The sequence below is a fragment of the Zootoca vivipara genome, chromosome 7, assembly GCF_963506605.1.
Source record: "Zootoca vivipara chromosome 7, rZooViv1.1, whole genome shotgun sequence".
Lineage (NCBI taxonomy): Eukaryota > Metazoa > Chordata > Lepidosauria > Squamata > Lacertidae > Zootoca > Zootoca vivipara.
Window position 1 is genome coordinate 3,435,153 of NC_083282.1, and position 16,795 is coordinate 3,451,947.

Here is a 16,795-nt window from a genome sequence, read left to right on the forward strand (position 1 = left end):
GCATGAAGGGGTTCACTCAATACAGTTCGATTTCCCATGGGTGAGGTATCTCCCCCCTCCCCGTTCCAGCTGCACAAGTGCCCTTGTGATCCCAGGACGTGATCTGAGCGCACCTGATGCAGCTACCTTGCAAAAACTAAGCATCCCACACAACAGGACTAGACTGTGCTCTAGACACCCCACGAGATTCATCTGCTATAACAGCAGAGTCAAGGTCTTGGTGGATGCAAGCAATGTTATCCTCAAAATGTTTTGCAAGCAAGTCACAGCAGCTACTGTTGGTTCCGCCACCTCCTCAGGGCCAGCCTGTAAAAGTTGTCTTTTGGATTTTTGTGTGTGAAAAGAAAATGAATAAATTTGAGACATTGGGGTCTGATGATTGTGAAAATATTGCTAAACAGGAAGTAGAATAGTATGATGTCATCCTACAGTGATATTTTGAGTAATTTCTTTTACGTACAGGCAGCAATCATTTTGTGTGTTTCCACTTGACACACAACTGCTGTTGTGCGGGTCCTTTTGGACCTGAAAGAGGGCAGAACCCACATGCAAAATGGTTGCTGCCCGTAACTGACAAATGAAAAATCAGAAGTCCTTTTAATTTTTATTTCTCCCTGCCCCCTTTAATTTCCCTTCCCCCCTTTTTTTCCTTTGGTGTCCTCTGCTCCGGGTAGTCATTGGGCTCCAAGGATTACGCAGACATGAAGGTGATAAGATGGTTGGTGAAGGACGCTGAGTGAGAGGCAGGGAGGGGAAGATCTCCCAGGGTGGGAGGCTGGGAGAAGAAAGGAAAGCAGGTAGGGTTAAGAGCTACCTTTGAGGGACACTCTGCATTTCCTTTTCTCTTTCTCTCTTTTTGTTTTGTTAATAATAATAATTAATAATTTTATTATTTATGCCCTGCCCATCTCGCTAGGTTTTCCCAGCCATTCTGGGTGGCTTACAGCATATATAAAACATAATGAAATATTAAACATTAAAAACCTCCTGATACAGGACTCTTTCATATTATTGTATTATGAAAAAGCTTCAGTGAAATCTGAAAGTAAAACCTTGAGCCTGGTCCAGTAGCATATAGGCACCCAGTACAGTTCCTTCCACAATAGTGACATATGTTGACGATGGGTCACTCCACAAAGGAATTACAGTACCGTGTTTCCCCAAAATTAAGACACTGTCTTATATTTATTTTTCCTCAAGAAGACACACTATGGCTTATTTTTAGGGGATGTCTTATTTTTTTTAATTATGCGTCCAGCCTCACCTCTTCCTTGGTGCCCTCCAGAACTGCACCTATCACTTTGTCTTATTTTAAGGGTATGGCTTATAGTGCGCAAATGCTTAGTAATCCTGCTACGGCTTATTTTATGGGTATGTCTTATTTTCGGGGAAACAGGGTACCTGCTGCACTTTGCACTAGCTGCAGCTTCTGAACTGGCCTCAAGGGCAGCCCAACATAGAGTGCCATGGCAGTAGTCTTGGAAGTTACCAAGGCATTCACCTCTGTGGCCAAGTTGTCCCAGTCCTGGAAAGAATGAGCCACTGTAGGCGTGTGGGCCTCCAGCACTCCCAGACTACAAACCTGCCCTCCATCTGTAGCTCTCAGGGGGTTCACACCATAGAAATACAAGAGAAAAACACAAAATACACAATAAAAAAGAACAAAAACAAAACAAAACTGCCTTCCCCACTCCCAGAAACATATTTAAGTGGATATAGGATGCTGTAAGCCAAAGCCCTGGTTGAAGAGGAACATTTTCAGGTGTATAATGAAGGTGCTGGGCACCTCCTGAGCACGTGAACCTGCAAAACAGATCAGAATACAGTCTCAAGAAACTTTCCACTTTCACCCAACCAAACTGACCAAGAACTTGGCAACTGGTTAATATGTTGCATAAAAACAGAGTTATGTGCCATCAGCATGCTGAGAACCCCCTGCCCGAGTCCAAAGCCCATGGTTTCATACAGGGCAGTCTCGAGTAGGTCGCGCGCCCTGGAGCTGAGGGGCGGAGATCGCTCCGGCGCCCTCGCAGGGCATAGCATGGTTTCCGCGCGGCTTTGCTGTGTGGCGCCCTGCCTACTGGCCCGGCGCCCTGGTGCACTGCGGCACCAGGGGTCTACCTAGAGCCGGCCCTGGTTTTATATAGATATGGAAGAGTCCAGGGAACAACTGGCTTGGTGTGCTATTTCAGGGTGTGCAAGCCTGCTTTGAGCTAATGGTGATCTTGAATACCATGATCTGTTGTACAGAAGTATTTTTTCCTTTATTTTGGAGGCTCATGGCATCCTTTACTCGGCAAAACCCCCGTGCACTCAGGGCTATGGTTTCATCACAGCCTGCCCCTGTGGTGAATGCTGCATGGTCTTTTTGTGTCCAAATATCTCCTGGAGACTCAGTTCCTTTTCCCAGGCAGGAGCGTTCTTGTGGTGGCGAATGTAGCGGGCTTTCCTAGCTTCCGCATAAGACTTTAGGAAATCTGGCCTGGCGTACATGGTCCTGAGACGTCCATCTGCTGCATAGGCCTCTGGATCCATGATGAGCCCCTCATGCCCAAGGGAAGGCCGTCGCTTCCCTCGGAGAGTCACGGGCTTTGTGGCAGCAGTGCCTTGGGCTCCAGCAGTTCTGGTCTCTTTCTCTGCAGGCCCTTTCCCTTGGCCCTCTATTCCATCTGCTTCCTCTCCCTCGCCAGCCTCTGATGAGATGCACAGCTGCTTGGCAATGGAGTCCTCGAGGGTGGCTATGTCCCTGTCAGCAATGGTGTTTTGGCCTTTGACATTCAAGGGGGGCAAGTGCCCTTTTCTGTCCTCTTCATTTCTTGCGACATCACCATCAGGCTTCTGTAGATACAAGGAAGGCTGGCTTGTCCCTGGAAAGCCTCCTGCCTTGGGCAGTGTTTTCCTCTTGGATCTAGAAGAAGAGAGAGTGAGTCACGCAACCCTTGCCTAAGCAGGATTGTTTCACCTCAGTTCCTCACTGCACGGAGTATAAAGAAACTGCAACCACCATGTGTTTCTGAGGGCGAAATGCAGCCTCTAATTCAGGCATCCCCAAACTCGGCCCTCCAGATGTTTTGGGACTACAATTCCCATCATCCCTAGCTAACAGGACCAGTGGTCAGGGATGATGGGAATTATAGTCCCAAAACATCTGGAGGGTCGAGTTTGGGGATGCCTGCTGTAACGAAATAACCCTAGGATGATATATTTGGTCTCAGCCTGGATGTATAAGGGTTAATGCATCTCCTACCCTGAGGTACATCACATGCTTGTGGGGGCGGGGTTACGAACATTCTATGAGGAGAAAATGGCAGTTAGTGAGAGTTGACAGTTGGGGAGAGAGAGGGAGATGAAGCAGGAGAGTGTGAGCGTGGGTGAGGGAATAGGTTTATAGAGTAGTGTTAGGTGAGGAATTAGTGAGGTTTGAAGTTATATGTTTTAACAAGAACAGTTCCATTGAAACCACATGCTTGTACACATGAACCTTGAATGCAACCATTCAGTTCATAAGCCATTAAATGTTAAATTAAAGTTCCATCTGTATTATCTTCTGTGTGATCTTTCCAGCAGAGGTATCTATGGCTCATCTGGTGGGGATCCTCATTAGAAGGACAAAACCCCTTTTCTAAGGCAGAAAGGATAGGTTGTTGTCCCTTGAGTGCACCAAGAGGAGGAGGAAGAGGAAGACTGGTTCGAGGGTGACACAAAGTTTCCTCAGGTGGGAGGAAAGCTTCAAGTGGGGGAAAGCTTGAATGAGGAGAACCCCTTACGGTTGTGTACATTAAGAATAGTCTCATATTTCCCCTCAGAGCTTAAAAGAAACCGTGCCACGTTTTGGGCAGGAAGAGCACCTACATTTTACCTTTAAACTCCAAGCATTGTGAGGAGGGGGTTTATAAGGAGAATAACTGGGATAGTGGGAGGTGAACTTTACCTCAGGACATCCCATTAAAGCCTTGCACAATCTGAGAAGTAGGTTGTACATTCGTCACACCTGCTCTAATTGGTGGGGTCTAACACTAAATCGGAGAGTCTCCCCATATCTTTTTTGAAGTGGAAAGAGTGAATGTGTGAACATGTATCAAGCAAGTCCCCTCATGAGAGTGCCAAGATTTGGCTGCTGCTCCTTGTTCAGTGTTAATAGTTTGCTGTGACAATGTGAAGTAGGAATGAGGCAAAGTTTAAACTTCCAGTTGAGGTTTCGAAGGCTTTGTTCTGTCTCCACAGTCAGAGATACCTAGTTCAGGTGGTAGTCAGTTAACTACTGTAATTGTGCACACACAAGGTTTATTGCTAGCACAACAGGACTTTCCCCACTCTGCACATATCCTGCTGTTGCCAGATCTGTTCCAGAGATTTAGAACAGATTCAGGGGGTACACATGGGAGGAGAGGAGGAGAACCAGAGCCAGCCCAATACATTTTCCTGCCTGAGGCAAACCAGAAAATGGCAACCCCTTGGAATCCTGGGAATTGTAGTTTGTTCAGTGTGCATGGATAGCAAATATCAGGCTCAGGGACCAGATGCAGCCCTCCAGGTCGCTCTGTTGGGACTCAAGCCACCCCCTTCTCCAGTCCTGCTTTGCACCCTTCATAAGCGTTTTTGACTCATGCACCCCTCCAAAAACATGCCTCCTCTTTCCACTCTGCTGACTGACCTCTCTCTCACCTATGAACCATTGCTTACTGGCTGGAGACTGAAGCTGCTCTCTTGCAAAGCTGGGAGGGAGCTGGTCAGTCAGTAGGCAGTCTTTGACAGAGATATGGAAAGGAAGGGCTAGTATGATGCTGTGAAATGGGGAGAGATTCTGTGGTAAAGCAAGGCAGCTGAAATGGAGGAGGAAAATGGGCGGCAGATGCAATGCTCATGAAATGAGAATAAAACTTGGGTTGAGTTCCATTCCTTAGACACATGCATGGCATTTTAGGAGCCCAGATGTGAAGTTCTCCTGACAGACACCCTTACCGCTGTGCTGCATCTTGGAATCTGCTGTAATCCTGTCCTGCCCGAGGGGACAGGAGTGGAAGAGCCAGTTTTATGCTTCTGTGTCCAGGGCCCACAGAAAGCTTCTGCTTGGAGCGACCTTGGGAGAAAAGGAGCAGGGTGGTTATCAGGATCCGCTTGCATTAAAAGTCCCCAAACAAGGACATTGGAGTCAATCTTTAGATCAGGGGTTCCCAAATTAAGGCCCGGGGGCTGGATGCGGCCCAATCGCCTTCTAAATCCGGCCCGCAGATGGTCTGGGAATCAGCATATTTTCACATGAGTAGAATGTGTCATTTTATTTAAAATGCATCTCTGGGTTATTTGTGGGGCATAGGAATTTGTTCATATTTTCCCCCCAAAATACAGTCCGGCCCCCCACAAGGTCTGAGGGACAGTGGACCGGCCCCCTGCTGAAGAAGTTTGCTGACCCCTGCTTTAGATCAAGCATTATCAACATGGTACCATCCAGATTCTGTGGGCTGCTGGAGAGGGTTAATAGGGGTTGTAATTCAAAACATGTGGGGTGCCCCACATTGGCTGCACCTGCTCTAGAAGGTAATACACAGCAGATGTGTGAATGATTTGTGATTGTTTTACTGAAGAACAGCTGGGAGAAGGCGGTCAATTTCAACAAAGGAACAGAATGGGCTGCCATAATCCTGTTTGTCCACTCAAAAGGGCTTCCCCAAATTGCTTTTCACCCTGAAAGGAAGATTCTTTCATCAACTGGGCTACACTTGAGTCAAAGAAGGGTGGGGAAAGCCTGTTTACCAATGAGGAAGGGGGTCATTTTCGGCACTGAACTGCAACCAGTTGCCCTATGACTAGGGTCTGATTAGGACCATATTGATTGATGTTATAATCTTAAACTAGCCCTAGTCATGGGGAACAACTTGCATACAATGGGTGGCCTCAGATGGGCAGAGATGCCATCTTCAGTCTACATTCAAAAGATGCTCCCAGCCAATTCAGTGGAAGAATATGCAACCCCATTGGCACACATGGAAGCCTGCTTCTTCCCTTCCTAGATCAGGATCAGGGCATCTGTGGCCTTCCAAGGGTAATCTTGGTGACAGGGGTCAAATTCTGCACCAAATTAATTCTAACTGCAGAATCCCTGCTTTCAAAAAGTGGCTTTATTTGTCATTGCGTTGGGTGGAAGAAGAAGGAAACAACTCCCCACTCACTCTTCTGCATTCTCATGAGCTCCTGCTGGAGTCTCCGCTGTTCCTTCATCATTGAATTCAAATAGGAGAGACGGGCTTCTTCTAAATGCTGCAGTCCACGAATGAGCCTGGCCTCTGCCCTCTTGACATCCTGCCTCTCGGCCTCCCAGCGCCTGGAGGTCTCCCCACCTGCCATGTCTGTCGTTAGTCCCAGAGAGAGAAAGGCTACCTGGCACCCTTGGAGAATCTGAAAAAGATTTAGCAAGGTCAGCACCGCATCCTCTTTCCCTCAAGATAGCTGCATGTCTCCCAGCTGTCGAAATCTAAAAGAGATCAATTAATAGCCCAGCATTTGCATAGTATTTCTGAATGTTGTGATTAAACGTCATGCAAATTTATCCTCCACCACTGAGACATTAGCTCTGTACAAGCATCCCATACTTATGTGCATTCTGCTTGCACATGACTGCATATATTTGTGGTGCCGGGAAATAATAAAATAAATACGGTAGAATCATACCAGGAAATTGCGGGAGAGAGCTGGAGAGTCCTCGTGGTTCACAAGGAGTCCCTCCTCACAGCCTCCATCAGTGACGTCAGAGGAAGTCCCAAAGAGACCAGAGGCACAGTGGGGTTTGTTTAGGCTCCTCGGCCTCCCTGCCTAGGAGCTGATGAACAGGGTAGCGCAGCAGCAGCAGCCACTTTTCTGCAGTGAGCCCCAAAACTTCAACTCTAGTTAAGGAGAGAGTTGTGAGGAGAGAGAGCTGGAGAGCAGGAGAAAACAGGCATTTAGAGGCTTGTTAGAGGGTGCTCCCCACTTTACACAATTTCACTTATGTGTGCAGGGGCCCAGAATGTAACCCCGACATAAGCGGGGAGATGCCTGTATTTGTGGGGTGCCCAAATCTTGGTAATTTTTTTGGATCCAATCAGAAGTTGCCTCATTACAGCAGAACAAGCAACATTAATCTGAACAGGTCTAGGCTCACATTCCAAGTGGTCTCAGGGATCTCCTGTGATTCCATCCACACTCAGGGCTCATCCAGACTTCCTTTTGGGATGTATTTCTATGGAAAGGTGAGGTCTGGGATTTAAAGCTCTGTGTCCAAGTGTGTGTTTATTTGGAGCTGGCGCTGTCCCTGGGAAAATCTGCGTTGTATTGCTGAAGCTGCACAAACAGCAACTGGGTTTTCCTCAGTGGGACTTACTTCTGAAAAAAATATGCAGAGAATCAGGCTGTGAACTGGGTCAGGTGGGGTCAGGAGCTCCCAAAAATCTGAAAGAGAAAGGGAACAATCCTGGAATTGCCAAACCCTTAACAGGGGGCCTGTCTTTGTTGTGTTACGCAGATGGTGTTGCTATGAGAAGGGCTGTTACCTAAGCCATAGTTAACACATTAGATGAACTCTGTTCCGGAATGCTAAAAAGTAAATCTTGCTGTTGACATACGGTACCCCTTTTAATGCGTGAGTAAACAGTGCTGAACCTGTTACACCTATAACTTCCTTAAGTTATTTACTCCTATGCCTCCAGTTCAGCTGTAAAGGAGCAGAGTCCTGAAGCTTTTCATGGGTTGTGAACGCTAGAAAGAGATCCAGTAGTGGGTGCTAGACTATGCCTTGACTCTCGGCCACATCATTCCTTCAGCTGTCCATGGGTATACCATTGCTGTACAGAATTTCAAAAATGCCACTATTCCATCCCAGAAGATGTGCAATGTCTGTTGTGTGAGTCACATAGGAATGGGGGAGGGTTGAGATGACGAACTCTGGGATTGGTTAAGAAACAGGCAAGTGGCATGGCTGTAGTGGAGCAGGCAAAGTGGTTCAGGCCAACTGACATGTGCCAGTGTAAAACTAATCCACCCAAAGTCCTCTTTGCATCCAAAGAAAGATGGTGCAACATTAGGTTTCTTGGGTTTCTCTTAGGTGGCCATGCGCAAAGGAGAACAGTGTATCTTCCTGTTCCTTTAACGCTTGTACTGTATTAAAGAGGAAAACTTCTAATCCCTGCAATGGCAAGCTGCAAATGCCAAAATGGCCTACACAGCTATGAAGCCCCGTCCTCCTTTTCACCTGTTCATGCTAGGCACCTGGGCTTGGCACACACCATGCAAGGGGCCCCCCTGCCAACACACAAGAGAAGAAATGCTGGTGGACAGCAGCAGCAGCACTTACAGTTGAAGGATTCGTCCTGTGATTCTCTTTTGCTCAGGATGACAGGGACCCTGAAGCTAGTTGCCGAAATCCAGGCACAATCCACGGGGCAAAGAAAGGCTGATCATGTCAAAAGCCAGCAACAACTTTCTGTTTCTGTCTTTTGATTGCCCTTCCCCAAGGAACACAGGGCGGTGGGGAATCCAGAAAGCTCCTGAAATTCTGAACACTAGACCCACATCTTCCCACAACTGAGGCTCCTTGCAGGGCAAGTGAGACCAGCATGCTCCCAGTGCTGCATGAAAACTCCGCTGTGGCTGCTGCTGGCTCTACTACGTACATGGATTTGGCTTGTTGCCTAGTAGGCGGAGGCAAAGAACAGGACAGCTACTTGACTCAGGGGAACAGCTCACATGAAACTGCTCTGCAAATAGGAAACAGACATGTGATGTGGAATCATCACTCAGGAAGAATCTTTGCAGTTGATACAAAGCAGCACAAATTTATTTTCTTAAAGCACTAAAGTAGTGATATGTCAGCCTGGGCTGTCTGGAGATTTTCCTTGTTCCTTGGGGGAGAGATAACTGTGTTGCAGGGAGATAACTGATTACCATTTCAAAGATATTCCTCCCTCCCTTGGAAATGCTCCCACCTAGCTCTCTTCCTTTACAAAGCAGGATCACAGGTGAACTTCTTTCTGGGCTCTCTTACCATTACAGATGTGTGTTTTGATGCTCCAGACAAGAACAAAAAACTAAAAAGAAAAAAGGTTTGCAAATTGAGCAAAATCAGCAATACAGTGGTACCTTGGGTTACAGACGCTTCAGGTTACAGACGCTTCAGGTTACAGACTCCGCTAACCCAGAAATAGTTCCTCAGGTTAAGAACTTTGCTTCAGGAGCAGGAGGCCCCATTAGCTAAAGTCGCACCTCAGGTTAAGAACAGTTTCAGGTTAAGAACAGATCTCCAGAACGAATTAAGTTCTTAACCCGAGGTATCACTGTAATGAGAGTAGCCCCGTCATTGCCTGCTATTTTTTCCCCCAGCTTTGTAAAAGGCTAAAAATAGCATGATTTGGTAAGTGTTCCACCAGTCACCAGCACTAATTATTATCTTATTTTATTTTGAAGCTGTGAAAAGGCCAGAAGTCTTGATACCTGGAAGCTTTTGCAAGCAACTCTATAGCTTTTTCTCCTAAAAAAAATTCCCGCCCCACAATCCATTGCATGACTGCTGGCAACTAAATTGACACAGCAATCTGCGCAAATGCAGGCAAACATGCAAGTATACATACATACAAACAAACAAAATATCATGCACACTAGGTAATCTTACTCAAAGGATTAACCCCACTCCCCTGCCAAAATCACATTACTTGAAAACTTTCCCCACCATCAGAGACTACAAGAAGGGGTTCCAAGGAACCCTTAAGGACTTGATTTATTCTGTAGAATTCATTTGGAGCCTACTTAACAAGCAACTCTTCAGTCTAAGCCCACAGGCAAGTCAAAGGTAATTAAGAATGTCAGCCCAAAGATAGCTATTGTGTTAAGAAAGCCTAGCAACTAGAAACCAAGAGACTTGTTGGCTCCCAGACTTGTTTTCCCTGGTTCCCTCTAGAGATTAAGACGAATCTCAGAGTGCTGCAAGGACACAGTTCCAGATCCAGCTCTGAAGTGAACTGCTTCATGCAGCACAATAAAGTTTGTGTGTGTGTAACAAATTAATACAGGAATTGATGTCTGAGGTGGAGGGGGACATCATTTGGGCTGGCACTGGAAGGTCTCTGCCATTATGGGAGGAAATGGTAGCAGGTTCTAAGGTATTATTGGTGGATTACTGCTAACATACAGAGACATTTATTGGGACATTATCTTCCTTAGCAAAATCACTGGAAGGACAGATCCTGAAGCTGAGGCTCCAATACTTTGGCCACCTCATGAGAAGAGAAGACTCCTTGGAAAAGACCCTGATGTTGGGAAAGATTGAGGGCACTAGGAGAAGGGGATGACAGAGGACAAGATGGTTGGACAGTGCTCTCGAAGCCACCAACATTAGTCTGACCAAGCTGCGGGAGGCAGTAGAAGACAGGAGTGCCTGGCGTGCTCTGGTCCATGGGGTCACAAAGAGTCGGACACGGCTAAACGACTAAACAACAACAACTAAGGGAGGAGGGACAGGCAGGCAAGGACAGCTGTGGTGCCTGTCTATTATGTTCCATGCATGAAGATGCAGAGCTACAGAAAGACAAACCCCACAAGTTTCTGATATCAGTAGCCTTTTTCCATCTCACTGAGCAAACATGAGACCTGTCCATAGAAATGAATGGGGAAATCAAAGATTTTACTGCATGTGTGACCAGGAAGTGTCCCCACCCCACCCTCCACTGCTGGCAAAAAGCAAAACAAAAACAGAAGCAGAGTCAAAGTTCCTACTTTTCTAAATGCAGTCTTGCTGTTGGGGGAGGGATATTTTCATGAGTGTGCATGCGTGTGCATGTGTATCTGAAGAAGTGTGCATGCACAGGAAAGCTCATATCAATGAGAAACTTAGTTGGTCTCTAAGGTGCTACTTGAAGGGGAATTTTTTTTATTTTGTTTGGGAAAACTTCAGAAATTCATATAGATATGTGAACTCAGTTACTCAGCAGCCCCTCTGCCTGAGTGATAATCCCTGGCATCCTGATACCTGAGTGCCAGACAGGTAGCCATTCCAGAAATAACAAACCCAGATGAAGACAAAAGGGTATGATTAACTTGGCTGGGAATCAGGGAAATGCAAGTATCTCTTTTGTTACACTTGAAGGATGTTTGGTGGAGCGCAAGGGGAGGCATGGGGCAGGGTCCGGGGTGCTCAGATTACTGCCACCAGACCTCCCCTTTCATGATGTAACCATGATGTAGTTGGGGGTGTGTGTAACATGGGGATTGGCAACTAATAAAAGTTGGGGTCTCCTTTTGTTTGGGGCTTCCATCTTGCTTCGTCTTGTTGTGGGTGGGAGTCCTGTTGCGACAGTCTTCAATAAAGACCAAGCCTTACTGGCTGCTTTTTTTGCTCTGGTATTCCTGGCTGGTGTCCTTGTTTTTTGTCCAAGGGAGCCCTCAGATTTCTCCGTTAACAGCCCACCCTTGTATAGACTTTTTAAATTGCCCACCCTCAAACTCCAGACCACCCCCAGAAACACCATACGTACATCACAGAAAAGGCGGTCTACAACAGAAATCTGAGTGCGTTGTTTTTACCCTGTCTGCCAGGTTACCTGTTAATGGTCACTTGACAGGATTACCTGGGGAGCCTGGCCATTCTTTTGTAATGATAATACTTAATCTTGAGGCAGGTCACAGGCTCGCCCTATTCACACCTCAAATGTGCCCGTCAGGCAGGATTTGTGAGGACAGAGACTGAAAGAGTCAAAATGGCTTTAGGACTTTTCCTGTGGTTTTTGGACATGTGGTTTATATATTTTTATATATTTATATATGTGTTTGCTTGGTACATTTATGAACATTTATTTTATACTCTCTCTCTCTCTCTCTCTCTCTCTCTCTCTCTCTCTCTCTCTCTCTCTCTCTGTGTGTGTGTGTGTGTGTGTGTGTGTGTATATATATATATATATATGACCTAAAATTTCTTATGACACCAGCCTTGCTCCTCTCTGACCATTGTTCTGCCTAGAGCAGGGGTAGGCAACGTAAGGCACGGGGGGCTGGATGTAGCCCAATTGCCTTCTCAATCCGGCCCACGGAAAGTCCGGAAATCAGCATGTTTTTACATGAGTAGAATGTAAAATCCTTTTATTTAAAATGCATATCTGGGTTATTTGTGGGTCCTTCTGAAGGAAGTAGATAGCCTTCGGCTATAGATAAGATCATCACATACCTACCCTCGCAAGAACAGCTGCCAAACAGGTCTGGCAGCGACAGTGGGCAAGACATATTCATCCTTGCAGGCACAACATTCCTAAAGTTCAAATTATTGGCAAAATATTCTCTCATATTAAATAAAGGAGTTGAGTTGGAGGAGGCCATGGGGAAGGAGGCATCTAATTAAACCTGCCAAGCAGGAAACACCACCAGAGCATTCTTGACGTGGCTGTTAAGCCTCTGCTTAGAGACCTTTAAGGAAAGCCTCCACCACATTACTTGCTGGCAGGTTCCACTGCCGAACATTGTGAGGAGGTTCTTCCTGATGCTTGGGTGGAATATTCTTTTAGTTTGAATCCATTGATTTGTGTCTACTTCTTTGGAGTAGCAGAAAGCAACCCTTCACCCTCCTTTTCTATATGGTATCCCCTCAACCTTCTCTTTTCCAGGCTGAGCATGCCCGGCCCCCTGAGCTGTTCCTCAAAAGGCATTCCTTAAAGATAGGAAAGGAATGCTTGTCAGGCTACATTTCTGGGGGCTCGCAGGCCACGTATCTCACATGAACAATATATGAGCTTGTAAAATAATATAAGAAGGAAATACTTTGCCCCATCGACTTGCTTAATGGGAACTTGCAAGACCCCCGCTGTGGGGTTATGGGGTTAGGAGGGGCCTCGCTTGCCCAACGCAGCCAAGGCTGGAATGTATCAACGTGGCAGTCCAAGGCTGGAATGTTTCAACGTGGCAGACCAGAACGGAAGAGTTGGGCTGCCCCACCCCACAGGAACAAGGGTATATAATGTACCGTGTTTCCCCTTTTTTAAGACACCGTCTTATAACTTTTTTTCCTCAAAAAAACACACGGTGTCTTATTTTCAGGGGATGTCTTTTTTATTATTCTTATTACAGTACCTTACAGCTGTTCTTGGTAATATATGGGAAGCCAGAGCAGGTGGAGAGCATGCAACACTGTCCAGGACAGGGGTCAGCAAACTTTTAATGTGGGGGGCCAGTTCACTGTCCCTCAGAATTTGTGGCGGGCTAGACCGTGCGCGCGTGCACACACACACACACATACGCCCATGCCTTCCTTCCCTCCCCGCGTTCAGATGGAGCAGGCTGGGCTGAGGAGGGGGCATCCCGTCAGCGCTGGGTCTCGGCTTGTGCTGAGGGGCCGCAGCCACCCTGCCAGGAAGGGCCCCTACCCCGGGGTGTCCATGATCATGCTGCTAAAGTGCCACCGCCAAGCAGCACAGAGGAGTCCTCCTCCTCCTCCCTCCTTGCAGGCTCTCTGCTTCCGCGGCGCTGCTGGGCTCTCCGAGCGCTCTGCGCTGCAGCAGCCGCCAGTTCTGGGCTGCAGGGAGAGCAGGCAGGGCGTGTGCGTGCAACCTGCAGGAATCAATGCACTCCCATCTGCGGCACGTGAAAATGGCCCGGGAGGGCCACCTCCGCCACCTCTGCTGCTAGGTCAGGTCCCTGCCGTAGCTGCAGGCTTCCCGCGGGGGCCGCCTGCGAAGCGCCGCACCGAGACTCCCCGGGAGAAGGCGCGCGGGGGCTGAAACCAGAGGCAGCGGGGAGCGGATTCCGGCCCCGCTGATGTCAGGCGTGTGGCAGTCCCCTGAGCTGAAGCGCAGCTCGGGGGACTGGCGGCAGCAGCGGGGCTTCCTCGGGGAAGGCAGGCAGGCAGGCAACAACAGTCCCGGAGCCGAAGCTCAGCGGGCGCTGCTTGCCGCCTGCCTGCCTGCCTTCCCCGCCAGTCCCCCGAGCCGAAGCGCAGCTTGGAGACTGGCGTCGACAGCGGGGCTTCCTCGGATCGGCAGCTGGGCGCCGACTCGGCAGGCCACCGGATCAAGGAAGTGGCCTGCCGGGTCGGCACTGATCAGTGCTGCGCGGAGCACCAGATCGAGGAGCCGGTCTGCAGAGTCAGCGCCCAGCAGCGCCGCACAGAGCATCGCCTCCCACGGCGTTGCTGGGCGCTGACTCTGCAGACCGGCTCCTCGATCCAGTGCTCCGCGCAGCACTGATCAGCGCCGACCCGGCAGGCCGCCGGATCAAAGAAGCAGCCTGCCGGGTCGGCGCCCAGCACGGGTTGAGGAAGCTTCCGGGGGGGGGGGAGAGAAAGAGGAAAAAGGTGTCGGCGGGGAGGGAAAACGCGCAAGTCCTCTCCCCTTTCTTTCCTGCTTAGCCGGCTTGCGGGCATTTTACAGGAACAAACAACGTGAATAGAAAAAAGAGGCAACGAGCCCGGTCAGCGGTGTCTCCCTCCCTCCAACTCCCCCCCACACCAAATGGAACTTCCCGACCCCCCCCCCCAACTTTTCGCCAAAGGCATCCTCGGCCCCGTTCCCACTTTCGCTGCTGGGTGCCTGCATGTCTTATTTTCGGGGTATGTCTTATATTTTAAAAATCTCAAAAATCCTGCCATGGCTTACTTTATGACTACGGCTTAAAAAAGGGGAAACACGGTAGCTACAAATTCTGCACAGTGTGCTGCTGTGAATGATCACGCACCACCTTTTTGCTCTGCTTGCATTGCAAAAATAAAAAGTTATTTTCTCTGAAACACCTGGTGTCGTTTGACTCCTTTCCTCCTCCACGGTGGGCATGCTGAACTGGACTCAGGCTGTCATCCTACATTTCTGGGGGCTCGTCCGGGATGCCCCCTGATGGAGGACTGAAAAGGACTGGGTGGAGTCACCGCTGTGAACAGCTCTAGAGCATCGCCAAACCCAAAGCGCGCTCCTGCCATTTTGTAGGGGGGGCGTAGACATTGCCTTGAGCGGAGACACAGCGAAGGCGGAGAAAAGACGCAGGCGCCTTTGGGGAATGGACGTCCTGGGGTAAGGTAAGCCCAAAGGGAAGGGCTTGGGAAGGAAAAGCCCACAGCAGAATTAGGGCAGGGAGACCTGGCCAGTCTCCCGGGAGTGGTCTAGTAAGCACGCACTGGATGTAAGACGTGTCCCAACGATCCTCCCATAGGGGAACAGAGCAAGACATTGGAAGAGCTCCGGGAAGGGAAATAGCTAGGTTGGGAGGGGAAAATTGGGAATATGTGTGTGAAGAGTGGTTCCACCTCTGTGACTGAAGTGTATGATACGTTGGGGTTTAAGCTGCCACTGACGAAGCGGTGTGTGGTCCTCAGTGAGGTGCGATTCCTGGCGACCAGGCCACCTCGAGGGCGTGGTCAAATCTGTGAGTGAATGATTTATTGTGCCTAGGAGGAAAGAGGTGGGACAATGGGAGATAGGGTCAGCAAACAGGCCTGCACCCCCTTGCAGTGTTTCATAGACAATTGGAAGAAAGCAAAGAAAGCAAGGAAGAGGGAGCAGCAGTCATGATGGCCCCCTTGCGGAGTGTGTATGACACCCCAAGGGTCTTGGCAGCGGCAGGACAACTTCCCCTCCCCATAAGTATATAATTGGAGGAATCAGACCAGGAGTTCTGAGCAGGACCCAGAGAAGACAATTAAACTATTTCAGAACATTAAAAAAAACAACACAAAAACTTATGACCCAGTTTATGATGATTGCATCTATTTATTGGATGCCTTGCTAATGTGGGATGCAAAGGGTTAAGTGCAGTCAAGTCACAACAATCCCTAGATAGTCCACTTGGAGGACTGAGGAGGAGGATATGACTAAGCCTAGTTTCCTCTTCCTTCACATGCAAATGAGTTGGGGAAGTGGCACATAAATTCTGAAGGAAACAGCCATTTCCCTCTCTTGGACCAGACCTCTTGGACTACACACATCTTAGTGAGTCTCTCCCTCAAGGCCTCCAGCCTAGAGAGAGAGATGAGATGGAGTCTCACTTCTTATAAGTGAACTTCACAATGTATATATTACCTTTTAACTAAGCAAGTCTACCTCTTGAGTGTGCTGTACCTCAAGATGCTTGTAAGTAAACATCTTTTATACTTTTAAGAGCATTGTGTTGTGTCTTTTCTTTTAAGAGGGAAAAAGGGAAAATACCAGGAAAATACACTTTATTTTAGTGGCTTAAATCAAGCCAGCGCAAACGCTTTTCTGCTGTGTATTTTGAAAAAGGGGAATGTTTTTACTCTGCTAAAGTTTGGTGCTTGCTAGCGCAAGCGGGGGTATGGATATATTAAACAATATCTCCTCATCCACATTCCTGAACATTCCCACAGCTAAGTAGTGAAGAAATCAGGAAGGTACATGAAGGGGCAAGACAGCATATGCATGACACCCAAGTACCAGAAGATTAGTGGGAAGATAGGTACCCACGCTGCAACCCCAATTGGGATTATAACATTCCAGATGGGATTGCCTCATTGGGAATTTATAGGGAGACACTCCTTCATGGAATGAGGAGGGTGGTATGCTGGCTAATTAATAATCATATAGAAGTCAGGTGAGATGCCCATAGAAGATACACCCCGATTAATCCGTGGACCAGCATGCAGTAGTAAAGGCAGCCTTTGTGGGACAATCTGCTAGAGAGAGAGAGGGGGGGATTCAAAAGAAGGATAATTTCATGGGGAAAACTCTGGATTGGATGCTACCTTTACTTATGGACAGAGAGAGGAAAAGGAAGTGCAGCAGAAGGAAGAGGAGAAGAAAGCAGGAGCAGGAGGGAAAGAGAGGAATGGGCCCTACAGGCATGT

The 16,795-nt window shown here is 48.2% G+C and overlaps 1 protein-coding gene across 6 annotated transcripts; it reads right to left on the reverse strand.

Annotated features, from left to right (window-relative positions):
* Positions 1-1,683: 1,683 nt before the first annotated feature.
* CCDC190 (coiled-coil domain containing 190) lies at positions 1,684-8,633 on the reverse strand. 6 transcript variants are annotated; one of them, XM_060276586.1, is made up of 6 exons: positions 8,327-8,633; positions 7,139-7,359; positions 6,670-6,913; positions 6,171-6,396; positions 4,963-5,080; positions 1,684-2,908 (listed from the first exon to the last, which is right to left on the reverse strand). In XM_060276586.1, the coding sequence occupies exons 4-6, from the start codon at positions 6,343-6,345 to the stop codon at positions 2,320-2,322; spliced, it is 882 nt and encodes a 293-aa protein (XP_060132569.1). In that variant the 5' UTR covers positions 6,346-6,396; positions 6,670-6,913; positions 7,139-7,359; positions 8,327-8,633; the 3' UTR covers positions 1,684-2,319. The 6 variants fall into 6 exon arrangements, with proteins under 6 accessions (XP_060132569.1, XP_060132568.1, XP_060132566.1 ...); XM_060276585.1 differs by lacking the exon at positions 6,670-6,913 and having other exon boundaries at positions 7,139-7,356; XM_060276583.1 differs by lacking the exon at positions 6,670-6,913.
* Between the last annotated feature and the right edge of the window lie 8,162 nt (positions 8,634-16,795).